This window comes from Danio rerio, chromosome 15 (genome assembly GCF_049306965.1).
Source record: "Danio rerio strain Tuebingen ecotype United States chromosome 15, GRCz12tu, whole genome shotgun sequence".
In the NCBI taxonomy this organism is placed as follows: Eukaryota; Metazoa; Chordata; class Actinopteri; order Cypriniformes; family Danionidae; genus Danio; species Danio rerio.
In genome coordinates, this window is record NC_133190.1 from 39,361,639 (window position 1) to 39,381,572 (window position 19,934).

At 34.1% G+C, this 19,934-nt stretch overlaps 1 protein-coding gene across 12 annotated transcripts in view; it reads right to left on the bottom strand.

Annotated features, from left to right (window-relative positions):
- Window positions 1-19,934, bottom strand: part of nphs1 (NPHS1 adhesion molecule, nephrin) — a 483,647-nt gene that overhangs the window by 128,898 nt on the left and 334,815 nt on the right. For all 12 annotated transcript variants that reach the window (XR_012390576.1, XM_073923248.1, XM_073923252.1 and 9 more), the window contains 2 exon segments: window positions 17,601-17,795; window positions 9,261-9,383 (listed from right to left, as the gene is read on the bottom strand). Coding sequence is in view for 9 of the 12 variants with exons in the window: in XM_073923248.1 (XP_073779349.1) it covers window positions 9,261-9,383; window positions 17,601-17,795 (318 nt within the window). In the remaining 3 variants the exon portion in view is untranslated.

Here is a 19,934-nt window from a genome sequence, read left to right on the forward strand (position 1 = left end):
GAAAGCTTCACGGCAGTGCCTGTAGAGATAGCAATAGATGCTGTGGCCATGCGCTTTGCTTCTAGCAAGCCAAGGGTGATTCATCTTGAATTAGGCCATTATAAAACATATCACATGGACATAGAGAATCCAATTAAGACCCTGCCTCATCTTTTAGTCTCTCACTCTGTCTTTCTCTTCTTTTTTTCTCAGCCTCACCACTCCCCTCTGTAAAGACATTATGCCATTTGGATTGGATTTACTGAGGTAGATTAGAAGCAGACACAGCAAAAATCCAGCCCTGAACGGGTGCGATGGTGAGGTAATGGATGGGGAAATACTGCTGCCTTCAGCACTCACATTTGCAAACGTCCATTTCAAAACATCATATAAACAAAAATTAGCCTTTAATATTTCAGTTACACATGGCGGCACTAAACAAAGAGAAAAGCAGAGTGGAACGGCACGCATTTTCCACATAAGCAAAAACACCGCAATCAAATTAATTCCCTGAAAGGTCTATTAATCATATAATCACAAGGCCTAAATGAAGGTAAATAAAATACATTAAACTGGATTATTTTGGCAGACGAGTAAAGCTATGAATAGACATTGCAAAAGTGCCTCGAATAGTCAACATTCTGTTTGTTTGCTTTCTATATAATTGAAGATACTGACTCATTCCTGAATCTTAGGGGAAAAAACAGTATAGGTGGTAGAACAAAAATGTTTATGACTCAATTTGTTACAGGAAATATGCTTAAATGTCTATAGAGAAATGTATTACAGGGTGTTTATGTGTGTATAGAATTAGTTAATTTATAATACAAAAACACACTATCATTTCAGCAACCCAGGCTTATTTTCAATACGTACCCCAATATACATTTATGGAGAGCGCCAAATACGTTTTGTTTTTTTTTGCAGTTTTTGTTTTCCGAATTCACCAGAGGCCGCTGTGTACGCTTTTTGAGATCTCAAATTTCACTCGCAAGTGCCATTCACGCCTACCAAACTCATGTAAATCCACCAGAGGCTGCTGTCAACTGACTGACTGACCGATCGACTGACCCACCCTCCTCCTTACCTAAACCCAACCGATAGTGTTTTCAAAAGGAATCCAGAAAAAGAAAAGCCCTTGTGTAAGCCTGTGTTTTTTCCACGTTTTCAAATTTTGCCACATTCTCACCCTATTATTTACTTGTTAATTTAATTTTTGGGCTTTTGTTTTTGTCTTACCTGCTTTCTAGAACCGTTCTTTGCCGTAATCGAACCCCATTGTCGCGGTCAAATCTGCTCCACTTCACAAGTTTGCCAGAGTACGCAGCAAGACACTCGACAAACTGGTAACAGCAGGAAAGCCATCCATACAGAGGTAAGTGGAAAAGAATGGCATCATATCGCCCCACTGCGTTCGTTTTAAAGACAAAATGCAGTCATTTTTTCCTTTGGGTACATAATTTGCGATCTCCATAAATGTATATACAAGTACATTTTCAGAATTACATCAGATTTTTTTCACCCATGTGACACTTTAATGATAACAGCACTCCTCCAATCAATTCACCCTTTAATCATAATTGTTTATACTTCACATATGCTGTTTGTTTTTATGTTGAGTGCCTATCTAAAAACAAGTTTGGTCAATTTCAGATATGCGAGTTATAAAGCACCTTTTCATCATACACATACCTCGCCAATAGCAGCCTTACCATGGACAGTTCTAGAATCTGATGAATGTCTCAAAACATTAAATATAATACGTTTTGAGTATATCTAATGGTAAAATTTGGTCTCAACCATCTGTTTTTTGTTCCAGAGCAAATAGATTTGACTGAGGGCAACATTAAGTTGTATAACTTTGAATAAATTAAATGTTATCTCAACATGTGGCAACTGTTTTTTTAGACATGTTTTTTGCATCTTTATTGTCTGTGCACACCATGACAATTTCTGATTGTACTTTTTGCCAATGCTTATTGCCTCGTGACTCATTTATTTCCTCATGGTTTATTTTATTTTGATCTGCTGTATTAAAAACTGCCCACCACTCCCTTCAAAGACATAACAGAACATAAGTCAAAATTTGGAATGCCCTTTTTTATGTTAAAACTCTTCAGCTGGATCTAGACTGATCACCCTTGCTAGCTCTTGACAATAATAATACATCAGTTTGTTATATTTCATTACTCGAATTGTAAATAATTGTTATTATTTTAATTTGCATTCATATTTTTTCTATTATTATTTCTATAAAGGTTGTTTGCTATGTTTGTAAATTGGAAAAATGTTAAATAAATCATAAAAAAAACAAAAAACTGTGCAACCACTGAGATTGGCAGTTTATTTATATATACAGTATAATCTGATCGGCTGATAGCTGTGGGATATTCTGTAACAGCACTCGTAAAGCCTCTTCACCCCTCACCCTTTTGTATTTCTCTGCTCACATACAGCAACAAGTAGAGGACACTCTACAGTTTAACAAATATTGCTGCTGTTGGACAACATAATGTACTTTTAAGGCTTTTTTTAGTTGAGAATGTAGTTGTTTAGATTGCAACTATACAGTTTATAAGGATAGTGCCTATTTTAAATATTTATAATGTCAGAGATTCAGTGCATCGGCTGCCATCAGCCTTTCTGAGCAGGCCAAAGAAAATGACTGTTGACGTTTTGCCACAACATGGTGACAAATACCACATAATAAGTCCTTAGAGGGAGGAAAAACTTAGCGTTTTCTCAACGTAAGTTTTAAACTACAGTTGATCAAATCATTATAAATCAAGTAAGTGACATTCTAAGTCGATTTCTCTCTTTTGTATTTTATAGTGCTGTATTTATACCACAGAAACTGCTAGTGTTTGCTTTGCTTTGTTTTTTTCATGGTTAACTATTGTGGAATCCTGACTGCAACAGAAATACTGGAAAATCTCTGTAGACTGATGATTCAGCCTCATAATCTTAAAATGTGAGCAATTGTTTTGTCACCTGTTTTGTCATCACTTTAGACATTATGCTAGAGAATCATTCAAACACTAGCTCTAAAGTGACATGTGTGAACTGGAAATGGTTTCTGCTGTTCTGACATCAACTGCAGATGTGAATAATTGGCGGAAGAAAGTAGTTCCTTGTACAAAATTATTTTTAAGACTCTACATGTTTGATTTTCTTTTTTGCAATATGGCTGTATATCATCACTGCTGTGGCAATAAGGCACTCAGCCTGTGGCCTCGAGTCAATGCAGGCCACCCACCAGTGCCAATATACAGCCATATCACATTGCTACTTGTGTGATATTAATATATATATATATATATATATATATATATATATATATATATATATATATATATATATATATATATATATATATATATATATATTTAGATGCAAAAACCTTTAAATGCTGTTTGATGAGAAAAGCTCATTTTAGAAGAAAATTTCAGATGGCATTTAGAGGTTTATATATATATATATATATATATATATATATATATATATATATATATATATATATATATATATATATATATATATATATATATATATTCAGTATTATATGTTTAATGTTATGTTTAAAGGTGTCAAATTGCGACCCTATTAAACATACAAGCACAATATGAATCCATCTGTTGAATGTGATAAATGCGTGACTGAAGCCTGCTGCTGTTTATTCGTCAGCATGTGTGTGTGTGTTTGTCTAAGTGTGTGAAACTGAGATTCTGTTACACCCATAACTATCTTCACTGTCTTGTCCTTTCTCTATTTCATTGCTGTCAATAAAACCTGCTGCCTTCCCAGGCAAAAGAAAAGCAGTCACCACAGCAACCGCCCTGTGTCACACACACACACACACACACACACACACACACACACACACACACACACACACACACACACACACACACACACACACACACACACACACACACACACACACACACACACACACACACAAATGGACACACAAACAAATGCACGCGCACACACACATGCACGCGCACACACACACATGCACACGCAGACACACCAACACGCACACACGTCTCTGGGACAGAAGAGGAAGTGAATGCTTGATGACTGCTGAAGAAAAGGGGCTTTCAAGACCCCCTGCCTCAATCATATGGGCCGCTCCACCACAGGAGGCAGGAGAGATGGAAGAAAAGTCAAAGACTGAGACTCCAAAAGGGATTGAGTAAAAGATGGAAAGATAGACTGAAAAAAAGAGAAAGAACATATGGAACAGGAAGGATTGTGTGAATGAGAGAGAAGTGTAGAAAATGAATAAAGGGAGTAGTGATTGCAGACATTACACACTCCGCAGATTAATCTGAAAGGGTACAGTGTGTTACGCAAATAATAAGATATAAATAAATGTATGTATACATCCCTAAATTATGAAAAGTGTTGTATTTATAGGAACAGTTTACCTGCAAAATAATATTCTGTCATTTCTCATCCCAATGTTTATTTTTTTTAAGTAAAATAACAAAATGTTTTTAAATAACATACACCTTTTTGGAGTGACTGAGCATTACTTTTCAGCAGTGCAACAATCATTATATTGAATCCAGGCTCATTATTGATACCTACCTCTGTATACATATCTGGAGAGTGCCAAATACATACCAGGAGCTAAATCTTTTAGCAGTTCTTGTTTTCGCGAATCCACCAAAGGTAGCTGTGCACACATTTTCAGATCTCAAACTTCTCTCACGAGTGCCATTCGCGGCTGCTTTTTTCACAAAAATCCTCCAGAGGCCACAGTTGACTGATTAACTGACTGATAAACCAACGATAACCTCACCCACCTCCTATCCTAAACCCAACCGACAGTGTTTTCAAAAGCAATCCAGAAAAAGAAAAGCCCTAGCTTGATATTTACCATGTTTTCAGATCTTACCACGTTCTCACCCTGTTATTTACTTGTTTATTTTATTTTGCCTTTTGTTTTTTGTTTTACTTTCTGGAAACGTTTCTTGCCGAATTCAAACCCAGTCGTCGCGGTCAGCTCCTCTCAGTGTCTTAAGTCCGACGTACAAGGAGAGCCAATAAACAATCTGGTAACAGCGGAAAAGCCTTCCACACAGAGGTAAGCGGTCAGCTGGTAGCGCGAAAAGAAACAGAAGCTGTCGGCAGCGTCCTACCACCCTGTAGCTTTCGTTTTACATCTGGCTACATAATTTATGCTCTCCAGAAATGTATATGCAGTACGTTTTCACATTGAGTCTGTGTTGCAACCACTTTGTATGAGAAACAGAACACTTTTAAATCTTGTCTAAAGACCCATCTTTTTAAAGCAGGCTTTCCTTTAACAATTTTTATCATATTTTTTATCATGTTATTTTATTTTCGCTACTGTGTTTTTACCTGTTTGGTCAATAATTGTTTAGTAATGTTTTATTATTTGTTTTAATTTGTTTTAGTTTTGCTGCTGATGCTTATTGTAAGGCGACCTTGGGTGTCTAGAAAGGCGCCATTTACTAATAAAATGAATTATTAATTATTATTATTAAACAAATTATGCAGTAGCTTATAATTTTTCTTTCTGCACATTTAATTTTATTTATTATTTTAATATTATTTATTATTTTTAAATAGATTTAAAAATATATCATCAGTATTAAAATTTCTAAACTGTGTTAAAAACATGTTTAAATAATTGGTAGCAAAACATGTTAGGATATTATTATAATTGCAACAAGAATTATTTTTTTGGGAGGGGGAAATTATAATAGGAAACAACGTGGAATTAGGGCTTGACTAATGCTTTTATAAACATACAGTACATATTTCAATATTTAGATTACATTTCAATATATAGCTTATAATTTTGTTATTTGATAAAAAAATCTGAAAATGAAAACACACACACACAATTGTTAAAATAAATACATCTAAAATGGAAATTTAAAGATAATACAGGCTGAAAATGATAAGCACTTAAAATATTTTGGGCAAATTAATTTATAAAGAATTGCTTAGATGTTATAAAAAGTGTATTAAGCTGGTTTAAGTCCCGGCTGGGTCAGTTGGCATTTCTGTGTAGAGTTTGCATGTTTTCCTGTGTTGGCGTGGGTTTCTTTCGGGTGCTCCGGTTTCCCACACAGTCCAAAGACATGCACTATAGGTGAATTTAATCAACTAAATTGGCTGTAGTAAATGAGTGTGTATGTATGTTTCCCAGTACTGTGTTGCAGCTGGAAGGGCATGTGCTGTGTAAAACATATGCCGGAACACTTAGCGGTTCATTCTGCTGATGATTAGAGGGACTAATCCAAGGCAAAATGAATGATTAAGTAAAATATGAAGTGATTAAAAATAAAACCTAAAACTGTATTCAATTAAAAATATAGTAACTAAATATGTAAACAAATCTAAAAGAAAACAAAACTGCAATAAAACATCTAACAACAGAACAATTTAACAACTGAAAATGAAAATGGAAATATATAAAATAAAGATAATAAATAATTGCTATTAATAAAAAACTACAGTAGTATTTCAACAACTGTTGGGTCACAGCAGTTAAAAACTTGCTCAATGATTTAAGTTGTTGTTAGGTTAGTGAGTCGCTGAATCTGTCTTCTGGTCATGTCCAAATCAAAACGAGTCAAGAACGATTGAGTAATAACATCCTCAGGGCTCGAGTGCTTAAGGAATTGACATGTTGAAACGGCTCCAAAGATCCTCAAATTGAACTCTGATTGGAAAGAAGACCTGCACAGAATTGAACCAATAACTACCAGCATCTTTCACTGAAATCAATTTGACACAAAGTCAAACTGCTTCGCTCTGATGTCTTATGAATTTCCTTCAGGTATTCTCGAGGGCGATTCGGCCTCTGAGGTTCACACAATACAAAGAGAATCGCAGCCAAGTCACAAACCGATGTATTGGACTGACCCCAAACACAAACAAAAAAAAGCTCTACTTTGACAAATGGTCGAAGTATTTTTTATTTTGTTTTTTCCATATCATTGTTTCTCTCGGTAAAAATGGAGCATTTGACTTTCCTAAACAAAGTTTCTAGAGTATGTTTCAAGGAATATAATAATTAAAAATAAATACATGGAGAAATAAATAGATAAAAAAACAAAAATAAAAACAATCAAATGAAAATAAGTTATGACAGAAAGGACAAAGCTGATTTATAATAATAATAATTATTATTATTATAATAATAATAATAATTATTATTATTATTATCATTATTATTATTATTATTATTATTATTATTATTTTATTGTTTTATAACAATTAAAATATATTTTGGTATAATTTATACTAAAACAAGTATTAATTTAATAATATTAATTATTTTAGATTTAACAAAATATTTAGATCCAATAAATACTTTCTTTATCATTTATATACATGACTATTGTTAATAAAATTATATTACATTAAATCTACATCTTTTTGTCTATTTTGCTTTTTTCAAATGATTATTTTTCTCTCTAAAACCAAAGCAGCACTTGATCACCGTCATAAATATAACAAAAGACAAAATAAAAAATTGTCTGAATGAGTAATAAAAATATAATTATTTTAGAAAAAAGACAATACAATATTTTTATTTATATTTTCCAAAACTTTTGAAACTTCATTTATTTAGTTAGTAAGTTTGTTAGTTAAAAAAAAAAACAAATCATTGTTTCTTTCTGTAAATCAGCAGCATTTGACTTCCTTTAATAATGTTTCTAGAGTATGTTTGTAAGTATATAATAATTAAAAAATAATTAAAAGATGGATAAATAAATAGAAAGATAAAATAACAATAAAATCACAACAAACTAATAAAAATAAGTTACGACAGCAAAGGACAAGATTAATTATTATCCTAATTATTATTATTATTATTATTATTATTATTATTATTATTATCCATGTTTTATTTTCCAAGTATTTCTTTATTCATTTAAATGCATTTTCGTATAATTTATGCTAAAAACACAACTGTCTATTTAAAGGACACCTACGGTGAAAAATCTACTTTTTAAGCTGCTTGGACAAACGTGTGGAGGTATAGTGTATAGACCGTCATATTAGGGTGATATAAACACACTCAGTCCATTTTTTTTAATTTAACAACATAAAAACAGTGGACCAGTTGGAGCGGTTTCTAGATCACCACAACTTGACGTGGTAGTGCAGTTCCCCCGCCCACCAAAAGTGATTGACAGGCATGCATTACCATATTCTCAGTTTGTTGTTTCACGTCCGCCATTTTCAGCATGTGAGTCAAAGCGATGTCACCAAAGTAACACCCTTGCTCTATTTTTAGATGTGAGGCTCATTGGGCTCAACACAAGATCAACATTCACCACATAATCGCTCTAATCGAAATTATTGTTTGTAACTTTAGGTGGGTTAGCAAACATGTGTACTTTTCATTGCGTCTACCTTAAACCTTAGCTGTTTGCATTTCTCGCGGTCACAGAAGTTATTATCAATAGTTTATTTTCCATTTATTTGATAAAAATTTAAAAAAAAAAATTTATTTAAAAATAGCCAACTATTTTTGTATAATTTAAAAATATATTTTTTTATTTTTATTTTCCAAGATTTTTACAATAATTTATGTTCATAACTATTTATTATATCATGATAATCTATATTTATATTTTTTTATTCCACTTGTTTAAAAAGTGCAACTTATATTCATGAATATTCCATATTATTCCATATGATTATATATTCATCCAAATTTTCATTTCTCTCTCTAAAGCAGCACTTACATTTATCACCTTCATAATATTTCCTCCAGCAAAGGACAAAGCAAAACCCATCTGGACATATTACATTTCACCATACAGTTAAAAAAAGAAACCAATTTAGAAGAAAAAAGTTATCACCCACAAGCAGGAGGATCTCTCTTCCGCTCAAGTAGTTCACTCAGGTAAGCCTCAGATGTTGCCCGCTATAAGTGCCCTATCCTCGGTGGCCAAGTGCGCTAACTAATTGGCCACATCACTAATGCGCGCTATCAGCCCTGTCATACACCTGTGACCAATGGGACTTTATCTGAAGCCGAGCACAAGGGATTCTCCAGCACACTGCACACAAACTCCTCGGCTCATTAGTACCCTGAATGTGGCGATGGTGACAGGTTTAGGTTTGCCATCGCGTGTCACCTTTTCAATGCGTGCACAGCCATTAGCGGCCTTGGTTGAGCTATCTGTCATGGCTAAAGTTGTCCCATGTGCTTCTTTTTTTTTCCCCCATTTGCACCCTCGCCAGCTTTGCTCGGTGGTAAAAGATGAAAGTTTGCTTACTCTGCACATTGAGCCAGACTGTACGGGACACGATGGGGCGACTGCTCTCGGACCGACCCACTTGGCACTCGTAGGGGCCGTCGTCTTCTAATGTCACGTCTAGAATCTGAAGGTGGTACTGGCCTGTTGGGAAATATGAGGAGGAAAGAAAGGGACATGGGACAATTGTTATGTTTCTATAGCTGTGTTTCCGACCGTGCACATTCTGGAATAACAAATGCATAATAGAAATGCCAAAATGTGCATGAATTTAGAAAAAGCACATGAAAAATTTATGCAAACTACTGAGCTGGATCAATGTTTTATCCCATATGACAAAATGCACAAAAGATTAGAATGGAAATGCATTTACTGAATAAAATAGCATCAGAAAATACTAAGGGCCCTATTATACACTCGGCGCAATGTGGCGCAAGGCATGACACAATTGTTGTTTGCTAGTTTCAGCTTGGAGCAAGATTTGTTTTGACGTTTTGCACAAGGCTGTTTAAATAGCAAATGCATTTGCGCTCATATGTGCACCCATAGGCGTTCTGGTCTATAAAAGGAGGCGGGTTGAGGTGCATTGCTGGCGCGTTGCTATTTTGAGGAACTATTATAGACTGTTCAATAGACCAGATCAAAGCCGGTCTATAGTTCAGCGCAGAGTGCGTTAGTTGTGTACCCTGCTTACACACTGCTAAATACACACAAGGTTTACAGCAATATGCAAAAATCTTTACAAATAAAAAAGAATTAAAGGATTAAAATATATATATATATATATATATATTATTATTATTATTATTATTATTATTATTATTATTATTATTTTATATATATAAATATAAAAACCATACTTTCATGCCTTTTTCATCTCGGGGGCCTTTTTCAGTTTATTCATAACGATTTGCTTTTGTATAATGTTATTATTATAAGCATTATTATTTATTATATGCATATTCATATTTGTTTTATTAAAAAAACAAGCTTAAATTTGTCCTGTCTGTCTTATCTGTTTGCTGGAAATTAGAGCTGAATTTAGAAATAGTTTTAAAGCAAATCTTTACACTTAACAAACTAAATTAATCATGCAGGCTAATGGATGTTTGTGCGTACAACAAGTTTCCCTATCCACAAGAGTGAAAGTAAAGAATAAGGAGGCTCATCTCATGCTCGCGCTGTAGATGCTCTGTTTAACTGTTTTCTCGCTAGTGAAGGGTACAATTTTTCCACTTACAAAGTCCGTCATGTAAATGGCAAATGCGCTATGGCACGACACAACTGACTCTTAAAGGGAATGGGAGATGAGACTCTGATTGTTTTATTCTCAAAACACACCTATAACTCATTAAGAGAATAAGCTCAACCCTGTTAGACCAGGCTCCACGGCGCAAGGTGGATTTTTCTGTCCTTAAAATAGCAAAAGTGCATTTTGACACGCCTTAATGCTTTTAAGCGTTATAACTGAGACAGTGTGCGGACAAATCAAATGGCTTGCACAAGCAGTTATCAAAATGTCTATCGTTGCAGAGTTTGTATTTCAAGGAACTACTCTCGGTTATGCTTCACAGTACGTCTAACTGAACCAGGTATAAAGCAAACTTTTTTTATGAATGTTTATTTTGCCCTTTTTATGAAAACGACAGTAATAATATGGAGAAATGAAATATTGGTGCTGGCTTTCATCAGACAATATATCTGATGCAAATAAATAATATAAGTATGCTAGCCTTCTGTAACTCAGAAGATCACTATATTTAGGATATTAGAAGCATGGATTTTAAAGACATTCTATCATTAGGGATTTATAGTCAACAAAAGTTCTAAAAAACTAGGTAATAAACTAGTAAAAAAAAAAAAAAAGCTAACCTCTATTTAAACATTTATTATAAAGCACTAATTTAAGAAGTATCGCAAATGTTTTTTGCAGCCTGTTTGAACTTTAACGTTCATATTATGTCATTACTTAATTAGGTATAGCCTTCTTGCAGGCCTATTTTAATAAAATAGAAAAAAATATATAATAATCAAATATAAATCAAATGGTGGAAAATTGGAAAATAATTAGATAATAAATGAATAGATCATAATTAAATTATACATTAATAGATAATAATTATATAATAATTAACAGATAATAATTAGATAACAAATGAATAGATAATAATTAGATAATAAATGAATAGATATTATTAAGAAAATAAATTAATAGGTAATTAGATAAATTAAGAGATAATAATTAGATAATAAATGAATAGATACAAAATAGATAATGAATTAATAGATAATTTGATAATAAATGAATAGATAATAATAAGAAAAATTAATAAATAATAATTAGATAATAAATGAATAGATAACAATCAGATAATGGATTAATAGATAATAATTAGATAACAAATTAAGAGATAATAATTAGATAATAAATGAATAAATAAAAATTAGATAATGAATTAATAGATAATAATTAGATAATAAATGAATAGATAATACATAGATAACAAATGAACAGTTAATAATTGGATAATAAATGAAAAGATAATAATTAGGTAATAAATAAATAGATAATCATTATTTAATAAATGAACAGATAATAATTAGATAATAAATAAATAGATAATAACTAGATAATAAATGAATAGATAATAATTAGATAACAAATTAATAAATAACAATTAGATAATGAATTAACAGATAATAGTTAGATCATAAATAAGTTAATAGAAATTAATTAGATAATAAATTAAAAGATAATAATAATAATAATAACAACAACAACAACAACAACAACAACTAAAGCAAAAAATAAAAGTAGCCCCATGGATTTGCTATACGTGTTCCTAACGTGTTCTTAATTTGGCCCTGGGAATGTCTACCAGATTTTACTGGTTTTTAAAGCAGTACACAGCTACACCAATGTATTTATCTGATATTCTAAATTGTATATCCTGCCAGTATCATTGCTATCCTCTTTGTAATTAAAACATTAAACACATTAGATTCTAAATAAATAAACACTGAATGAATTAGTCCTTGCCAAATAATAGCGTTATTGTCTTCACACCTAATCTTACCGCCTCATAGAGCAACTATCAAACACCCACAGTTCGACAACATTAATATCGCATTTTTACACAACCCAAAATATTCTGTAAACGTATGCATTGATCTATTGGGTTATTTAAACGCATATTTCCACCATTTACACGAGTGTGCCGATTTGGCATATTCAAACACTTCTTGAAATCCACTTTTAATTAGCAGTAAACAAATCGGAGCAAAGAATTCGCAGTTGTCAAATGGCAGTGCTAAATTTGCATGCGATCTCAAATTAACAGCCCCAATTAGCTACGAGCGCAGCGGAGAGAACAACGTGATTCATTCTATTTGATGCAGCTCTTCAACATCATTCCTTTGTGTGCAAGATGCTTGTTATTTACTAGCAGAATATTGTGCCACCAAGGGGTTGTTTGTTCAACTACCATTCTGCCAGGATTAATGGCTGCTCCGCCGAAGTTTATGCAAGCTGTTCGAGCTTTGAACATTTTTCTTTCCCCCTCTTTTCCTTCTCCCCTCCCCTCCGAAGAAAACTAACATGCAGAAAATAGTATCCTGATATGACAACTTCCAGCGCTGAAAAAAGGAGGTGTCAGCCAGGATGGCAGGATAATTAACACCAACCAGCAGCAATTTTCAGATCTATGTGATCATAGAAGGAAAGGAAACCACTTTCAAATCATTAATGATTTTCCACTCTCTTGAAATTGCACTCGGTACAGGCTGCCGCGGTGTTGCAGTTCAGGGTGTTTGCGAGCGCGTGTTTGAAGAAGTCCAATAATTATCCCTCTGACAAGCAATATGAAACGCTGACGGGGACTCTGGCCGTTCTCTCACTCATTTCCTTTAGCGTGTGTGCATGCAAACCTATCGCTTGTCATGCCGCTTGTGAGGATTCATGTCTGCGTATCAGTAGATTAAGGCTGGCAGGGTTAACATTAAAAATGCTTTCAGTGTGTCTTTTTATGATTTCATTTGTCCCCTACATGGCACTCTTTATCCGTCATGCTATCAATGCCTGCTGGCGCTAGCACAAGCATCGAGTAGCGTAAGCATTTTTAAAACATTTATACTTGCATTTGGCACAAACTGCCTCTCTTTCTAGGCCGTAGAGCAGCTTTTGTTCTCCACAAAGAGGAGCAGATGCTCGGGACTTGTTTAGTATTGTCTTTTAATTGGCTTTTTTTATATAAATACACAGTGTGCACTGGCCAGGCATCATAGGTTATTCCCTACTGCACAATAATCCCAATTTACTCTCAATGGATATTAAAAATAGGAGTAAGATTTTATGTAGGAGCTGATTTTATATTTATGTTTAAGTTTTTGGAAAAGGAATTGGGTGTGTTTGTGTTTGGGTCCTCACTCAAAAAAAAAAAAGATAAAAAAAAGCCTAATTTCTTAAATCTGTCTCCGGTGCTTAAATTAGAAGCCTTTGATAGCATCTCGCTAAGCTGTTTTTAAGAGAGCTGAGCGCAGTTTGATGAGGAAGGCTGCATCTGAACTAGAAACTGAGACTGAGGCATCTATAGCCATCTGCAGATTATGAGCAAAACATTTTCTAATGATTCATGCTAATAGTCGTTCACGCTGAAGAAATAAACAACACTTTTTTATCCTTGATTTATCCAGGGAATTTACCCAATATTACAATAAATTAATGGTAATATCATAATGTCAGGAACATCTAAGGGAATTTAAAAAACAATGTATTAACAAAAATAGCGAATAGATGAATGAATGAATAAATTAATCGATCATTCAATCAATCAGTCAATTAATCATTCAAATAATGAATATTCCAAATAAGTGTTGTGACATTTATTATATACTAGAGAGCTTAATGCATTGCAATTTAAGAAAGCAAATGCAATTACAAAAAACGGTCCCACTTTATATTAAGTGGCCTTAACTAATATGTACTTACACAAGAACTAAGAGTTTGTTACAATGTACTTATTGTGTAAATACATGTATTTACTGTGTACTTAGGCTTGATTAAATACATGTATGTAATTACATATGTAATTAACTTTTGTAATTACATTTGTAAATACACTGTTGACCATCCCTTACACCTTAACCCACCCTTAAACCACCAAACCTTTCCATAACACAACCTCTATCCCAACTCAAAAGCACCACAAGTGTTCTCAAATACATTATAAACACAGTGAGTACATTGTATTTATTTTTGATATAAGTACATAGTAGTTAAGGACACTTAATATAAAGTGGGACCCAAAAAACACTAAATATAAAGAAAAAAATGAAATTGATGAAGATAAAAATCTTCATCAATTTGACAGCACACGTGTTGCAAATTTGTCAAAACACAAACAACTGAAGAAATGCCAAGCAAATTGGCCACAACACAAAAAACCATAACGAACCCTGTTGAGATATGGATGTATTATTATTGTGTCGTGTAACCAGGAAATTAAAATAAACAAAAAAACTACTCACCTTTTAAAAAACACCAATCACTTCACCGAGCAAGTCACAGCATAATAACACATCCACATCTCAAAATTGTCCACACATTTCTGGGAATTAAAATCAGTCATTTTTTAATCACAAAAAAAACAAACAAACAAACAAACAAAAAAAAAGTCACAAACACACAAAAAAACTAATTACAAACAAACAAATGAATGAACATACAAACAAACAAATGAATAAATACACAAGCAAACAAACAAATCAATCAATCAATGATTAAAAATTGTGCATTCCAAATTAGTCTTGTCCAAATGTCCAAAACATGTCGTCCAAAACATGTCCAAATTAGTGTTGTAACATTTAGTTGTAATTATATAACTTTGAAACCCTTCCTAAGTAGGAAGAGATTTGAAACGGCTTTCCATGACTTTATTTCCACGGGATTAGATTATTGTAATTCTTTATATATTGGTCTACCCTCATCTTCTATTTCTAGACTTCAAAATAGTCAAAATGTGGCTGCCCGTTTGCTCACGAGTAGCCACAAATATGACCATATCACACCAATATTGCGGTCACTACATTGGTTGCCGCGTCATTTCCAAATAGATTACAAAATTTTACTCTGTTTATAAAACTTTGTATAACCTAGTGCCACTGTATCTTCCCGATCTGAACACTATTAAGGTTCAAACTCAATTGCTTAGATCAAGTCCGACTGCCATCTATCAAATCAAGGAGCTATAGAGGCTTTGCAGTTGTGGGTCTGAAACTATGGAATAAGTAACCGATAAAAATTAAAATATCACCCACTCTATTTTTTAATCAACGTTAAATCTATTTTCAAGTGCATTTAACATTCTCTAATGGCGGTTTTCAGGCTATACTAAATTGATTCTTTTTTGGACAATGGCTAAGGGCGCTGTACATCCAGGGGGACGCCAAAAAGGTTAAGTTAGTTTTGTTTTCGATATTCCTGACACATTTAGTCATAGACGGCAATAACTCAAAAACCTCTTACCCTAAAAAGATCTAAGGTGTGTTTCCTACAAAAAGACAAAGCTGGTTATGTTTCACAGCTGTCTTTTTCTTTTTTTTTCGCTTGACATTACAACCACTTCTCCGTTTAAGCCCTCACAATATGCGTTTAGCTAGGAGAGCTCGCGCTGAGCGGAGCTCTCAGTAAGGGACCGTCGTAAAAGTGCTTATTTTTTCGTTTTCTTTTTTTTTGCTCCGCTTAGCGCAAGCTCTACCAGGTAAACTCATATTGCGAGGGCTTAAGTGTGTGTGTGTGTTTGTTTGGTGCTGTCTATGTTTGTGTATGAGTGTGAATAGTGCTGTATGTCCGTGTGTTTATACAGACAGCTTGTTATAGCCTCCCCGCAAAACATAACACTGTGTATGGAAAGCATCGTCAATGCACTGTGATGCACCGAGATATCGAATTGAACCGAATCGATGGCATGATAATCGTAACCCAACCGAACCGTGATACCAGTATAGGTTCACACCTCTAATTTTTACTATTGTTACTATTGTTTTATAATGCTGTCTTTATTTTGGTGTACTTGCTGTTTTCTTTCTGCTACTGCTACTGTACAGCACCTTGGTAGACCAAAGGTCACAATTAAATGTGCTCTAGAAATAAACAATCATTGATTTGATTTGATAACTTCAATTATATAAATAAATAACATACATGAATAAATAAATGAATAAATAAAAGAACGAACGAATCAATCAATCAATCAATCAAAATAACATTCCAAATTGGTGTTGTGAAATTATATAACTAAATAAATAACTATATCAATAACAATTGCTAGTCATTATATAACTAAATAAATAATCACAAGAACTAACCAACAAACCAATCAATCAATTAATCAATCAAAATAACATTTTAAATTAGTGTTGTGACATTCATTATATATTTTTTTTAAAATTACAAACCTGAAGACACAAAGAAATGCACGAACAAACAAATGAATGAAAGAACAAGTGACAGATAGATAGTTTGATTGATTGATTGATTGATTCATTCATTCATTTATATAAACCAACCAAATAACCAACCAACGACTAAATAATGAAGTGTATAACATTTATTACATAACTAACTAGTCACAAACATGAACAAACAAACAAACATACGAACAGACAAACGAAACACTTTAGCACATTCATTCAACTTTAATTGTACTGTACCGTTTTCCACTCAAACGGTTTCTCATACTCTGTGGGGACGGTTGCTCGCTTACACATGTCTAACAATCGATCTATTGTTTGATTGAATCATTTATATAAACCAACCAAATAACCAACCAACCAACGACTAAATAATGAAGTGTATAACATTTATTACATAACTAACTAGTCACAAACATGAACAAACAAACAAACAAACAAACGAACAGACAAATGAAACACTTCAGCACATTCATTTAACTTTAATTGTACTGTACAGTTTTCCACTCAAACGGTTTCTCATACTCTGTGGGGACGGTTGCTCGCTTACACATGTCTAACAATCGATCGATTGTTTGATTGAATCATTTATATAAACCAACCAAATAACCAACCAACCAACGACTAAATAATGAAGTGTATAACATTTATTACATTACTAACTAGTCACAAACATGAACAAACAAACAAACAAACAAACGAAACACTTCAGCACATTCATTTAACTTTAATTGTACTGTACCGTTTTCCACTCAAACGGTTTCTCATACTCTGTGGGGACGGTTGCTCTCTCACGCACGTCTAACAACATGTCAGCAAACATCTCAACAACTCAAAGATGTTTGTTTTTAATCACCGCATGTCATTCCTCCCTTCCCTCTGAGCTCTCACCTTTCTTCTGGTCTCCTGTCATGCTGTATCGCGGGTATCCAGGCAGAGATCGCAGGGGTCCCAGGAGCAGCCCATCTTTAACCCACTGCACGGCCCCTGAGGCCCTCAGCACTTCACACTTCAGCAGAGCCGTGGCCCCTGCTCTGACCGTCACATTACGCGGCTCCGTCTTAAACGCCTGCTGCCCACACACACCTACAGAGACACAAAGACAACAACAGAAAATCTCAGATGCGAGTCAAGGTTAGGATGGAAAAAGTCATTCATTTCCGACTCTGCACGCTGCAAATGTAAACAGTAAATGGCTAAACATAGAGATGCTGCTAACTTTACATTAGCCTTTTTTATTAGACTGACAGCAGATCAGGGATTTTCTATACATGTCATGTTGCTGTGTTTTAGTTACATTGAGAATACTTCATTCCAGAGAACTGGTGCTTGTTCTCATACAGTAATATTGAAAATCAAAGGTGAAATGGGTCTTCAGAAACATTTTATTAAGCTGGTTGAAAGTCTCTTCACATCCCAAAAGCAATCAATAAAGTAAATTAAATGTATGAATTGGAGGTAGCTGAGACATTTATTTCAGTATGTTGATGTACATCTAACATAAAGAGAATGTTGAGTAGGGTTGGGTATCGCTTGAGGTTATTTTGATACCGATGCTAAAATGATACTTTTAAAATGGTAAAGGTGTCTGAACCGATACTTTTGAGTCCCAAAATTATGGTGGATGACTCTAGAAAATCCATTTGACAAAAGTCTGAAAAGTATAAATCAATTCATAAAAGTTATATTATGTTTTGAATTCCGTTAATATATTTCTTTTGATCATTCGTTTGTTAGCGTGAATTTAAGATTTGCATTATGCAATTACTGTAAGATTACATTAGCTTACTACTAACCTGTGGAAAGTCTGTCATCAAAATCAGGCAACACCTTTTTTCTAGGGTTGGGGCGTGTGACTATGATTACATGGACATTTGTAATTTAATAATTTGCCTTAAACTGAATGAGACAATAATATGATTAAGATGTTACATGAGTTGCTTTGAGAATGTTCCTTTCATGATCCCGTCTTACATGTTACAGTACATAGATTGATTAACATCGCATTAGCATTACTATACCCTTTCCTCTGGAGTTTCATTTAATTTCGGGTGTTTTATTTTTCGACTTTAACGGCAGTTCAGCAGTTTCACTTTCCATGCCACTGACGGTGTCCATAACCCTCAACAGTTGTTTAGAATTAAATGTTTAGAGATGGGTTGGCAAAACTTGTACCTATGTGGGCCTTTGATGCACCCTTTGATGCTTCTTGCGTTTAAGATCAATGTACAAGATCTTGTTTTGCACTTTTATTGTTACTGATTTGGTTTAATCCCAAATGTAGTGCTTTTTAACGTGTTTTCCTTAAGCATTTGAATATGCAAAACTGGAATGTTCTGAAAATGAATATATGACTGGATTCTGCGTTATTAAGTCCCTATAATAGGCTTTATTTTTTATTTCATTCTCTTCCGCTTATCTGTTACCGGGTCGTGAAGGCAGCAGTGTCAGGAGAGAACGCCAGACTTCTCTCTCCCTAGACACTTCCTCCAGCTCCTCAGGATGAATCCCAAGGCATAGTCCCTCCAGTGTGTCCTGGGTCTTCCCTGAGGCCTCCTCCCAGTGGGACATACCTGGAACACCTGCCTAGGTAGGCATCCGGGAGGCATCTGAAACAGATGCCCGAGCCACCTCAGCTGACTTCTCTCAATGTGGAGGTGCAGTGGCTCTACTCTGAGCTCCTTCCGGGTGACAAAGCTCCTCACCCTATCTATAAGGGTGTGCCCTGCCACCCTGCGAAGGAAGCTCATTTCAGCCTCTTGTATCAGAGATCTTGTCTTTTCAGTCATGACCCCAGGCTCATGATCATAGCACAGTAGGAACGTAGATTGACCAGTAAATCGAGAGCTTTGCCTTTGCATTAATGCTGCCGGCTGCATCAGACCATCTGTCAATCTCACGTTCGATCCTTCCCTCACACGTGAACAAAACCTCAAGATACTTGAACTCCTCCACTTGGGGTAATAACTTTTCTCCAAACTGGAGATGGCAAACCACCTTTATTTAGTTTTAATTTTAGTAATAATTCAAGAATATTTATTGTTTCTGTAATTTGTAATGGTGGAACTGGTAGACACTGACTTCCATAGGAAAAGAAAATACTCAGGACGTCAATAGCAACATTCTTGCAAAATATCATCATTAACAGAAAAAAAAAATGTTTGGAACAAGTAGAGGGTGAGCAAAAAGATTGTGCCATCGTGTACCAAAAGACACTAAAATATT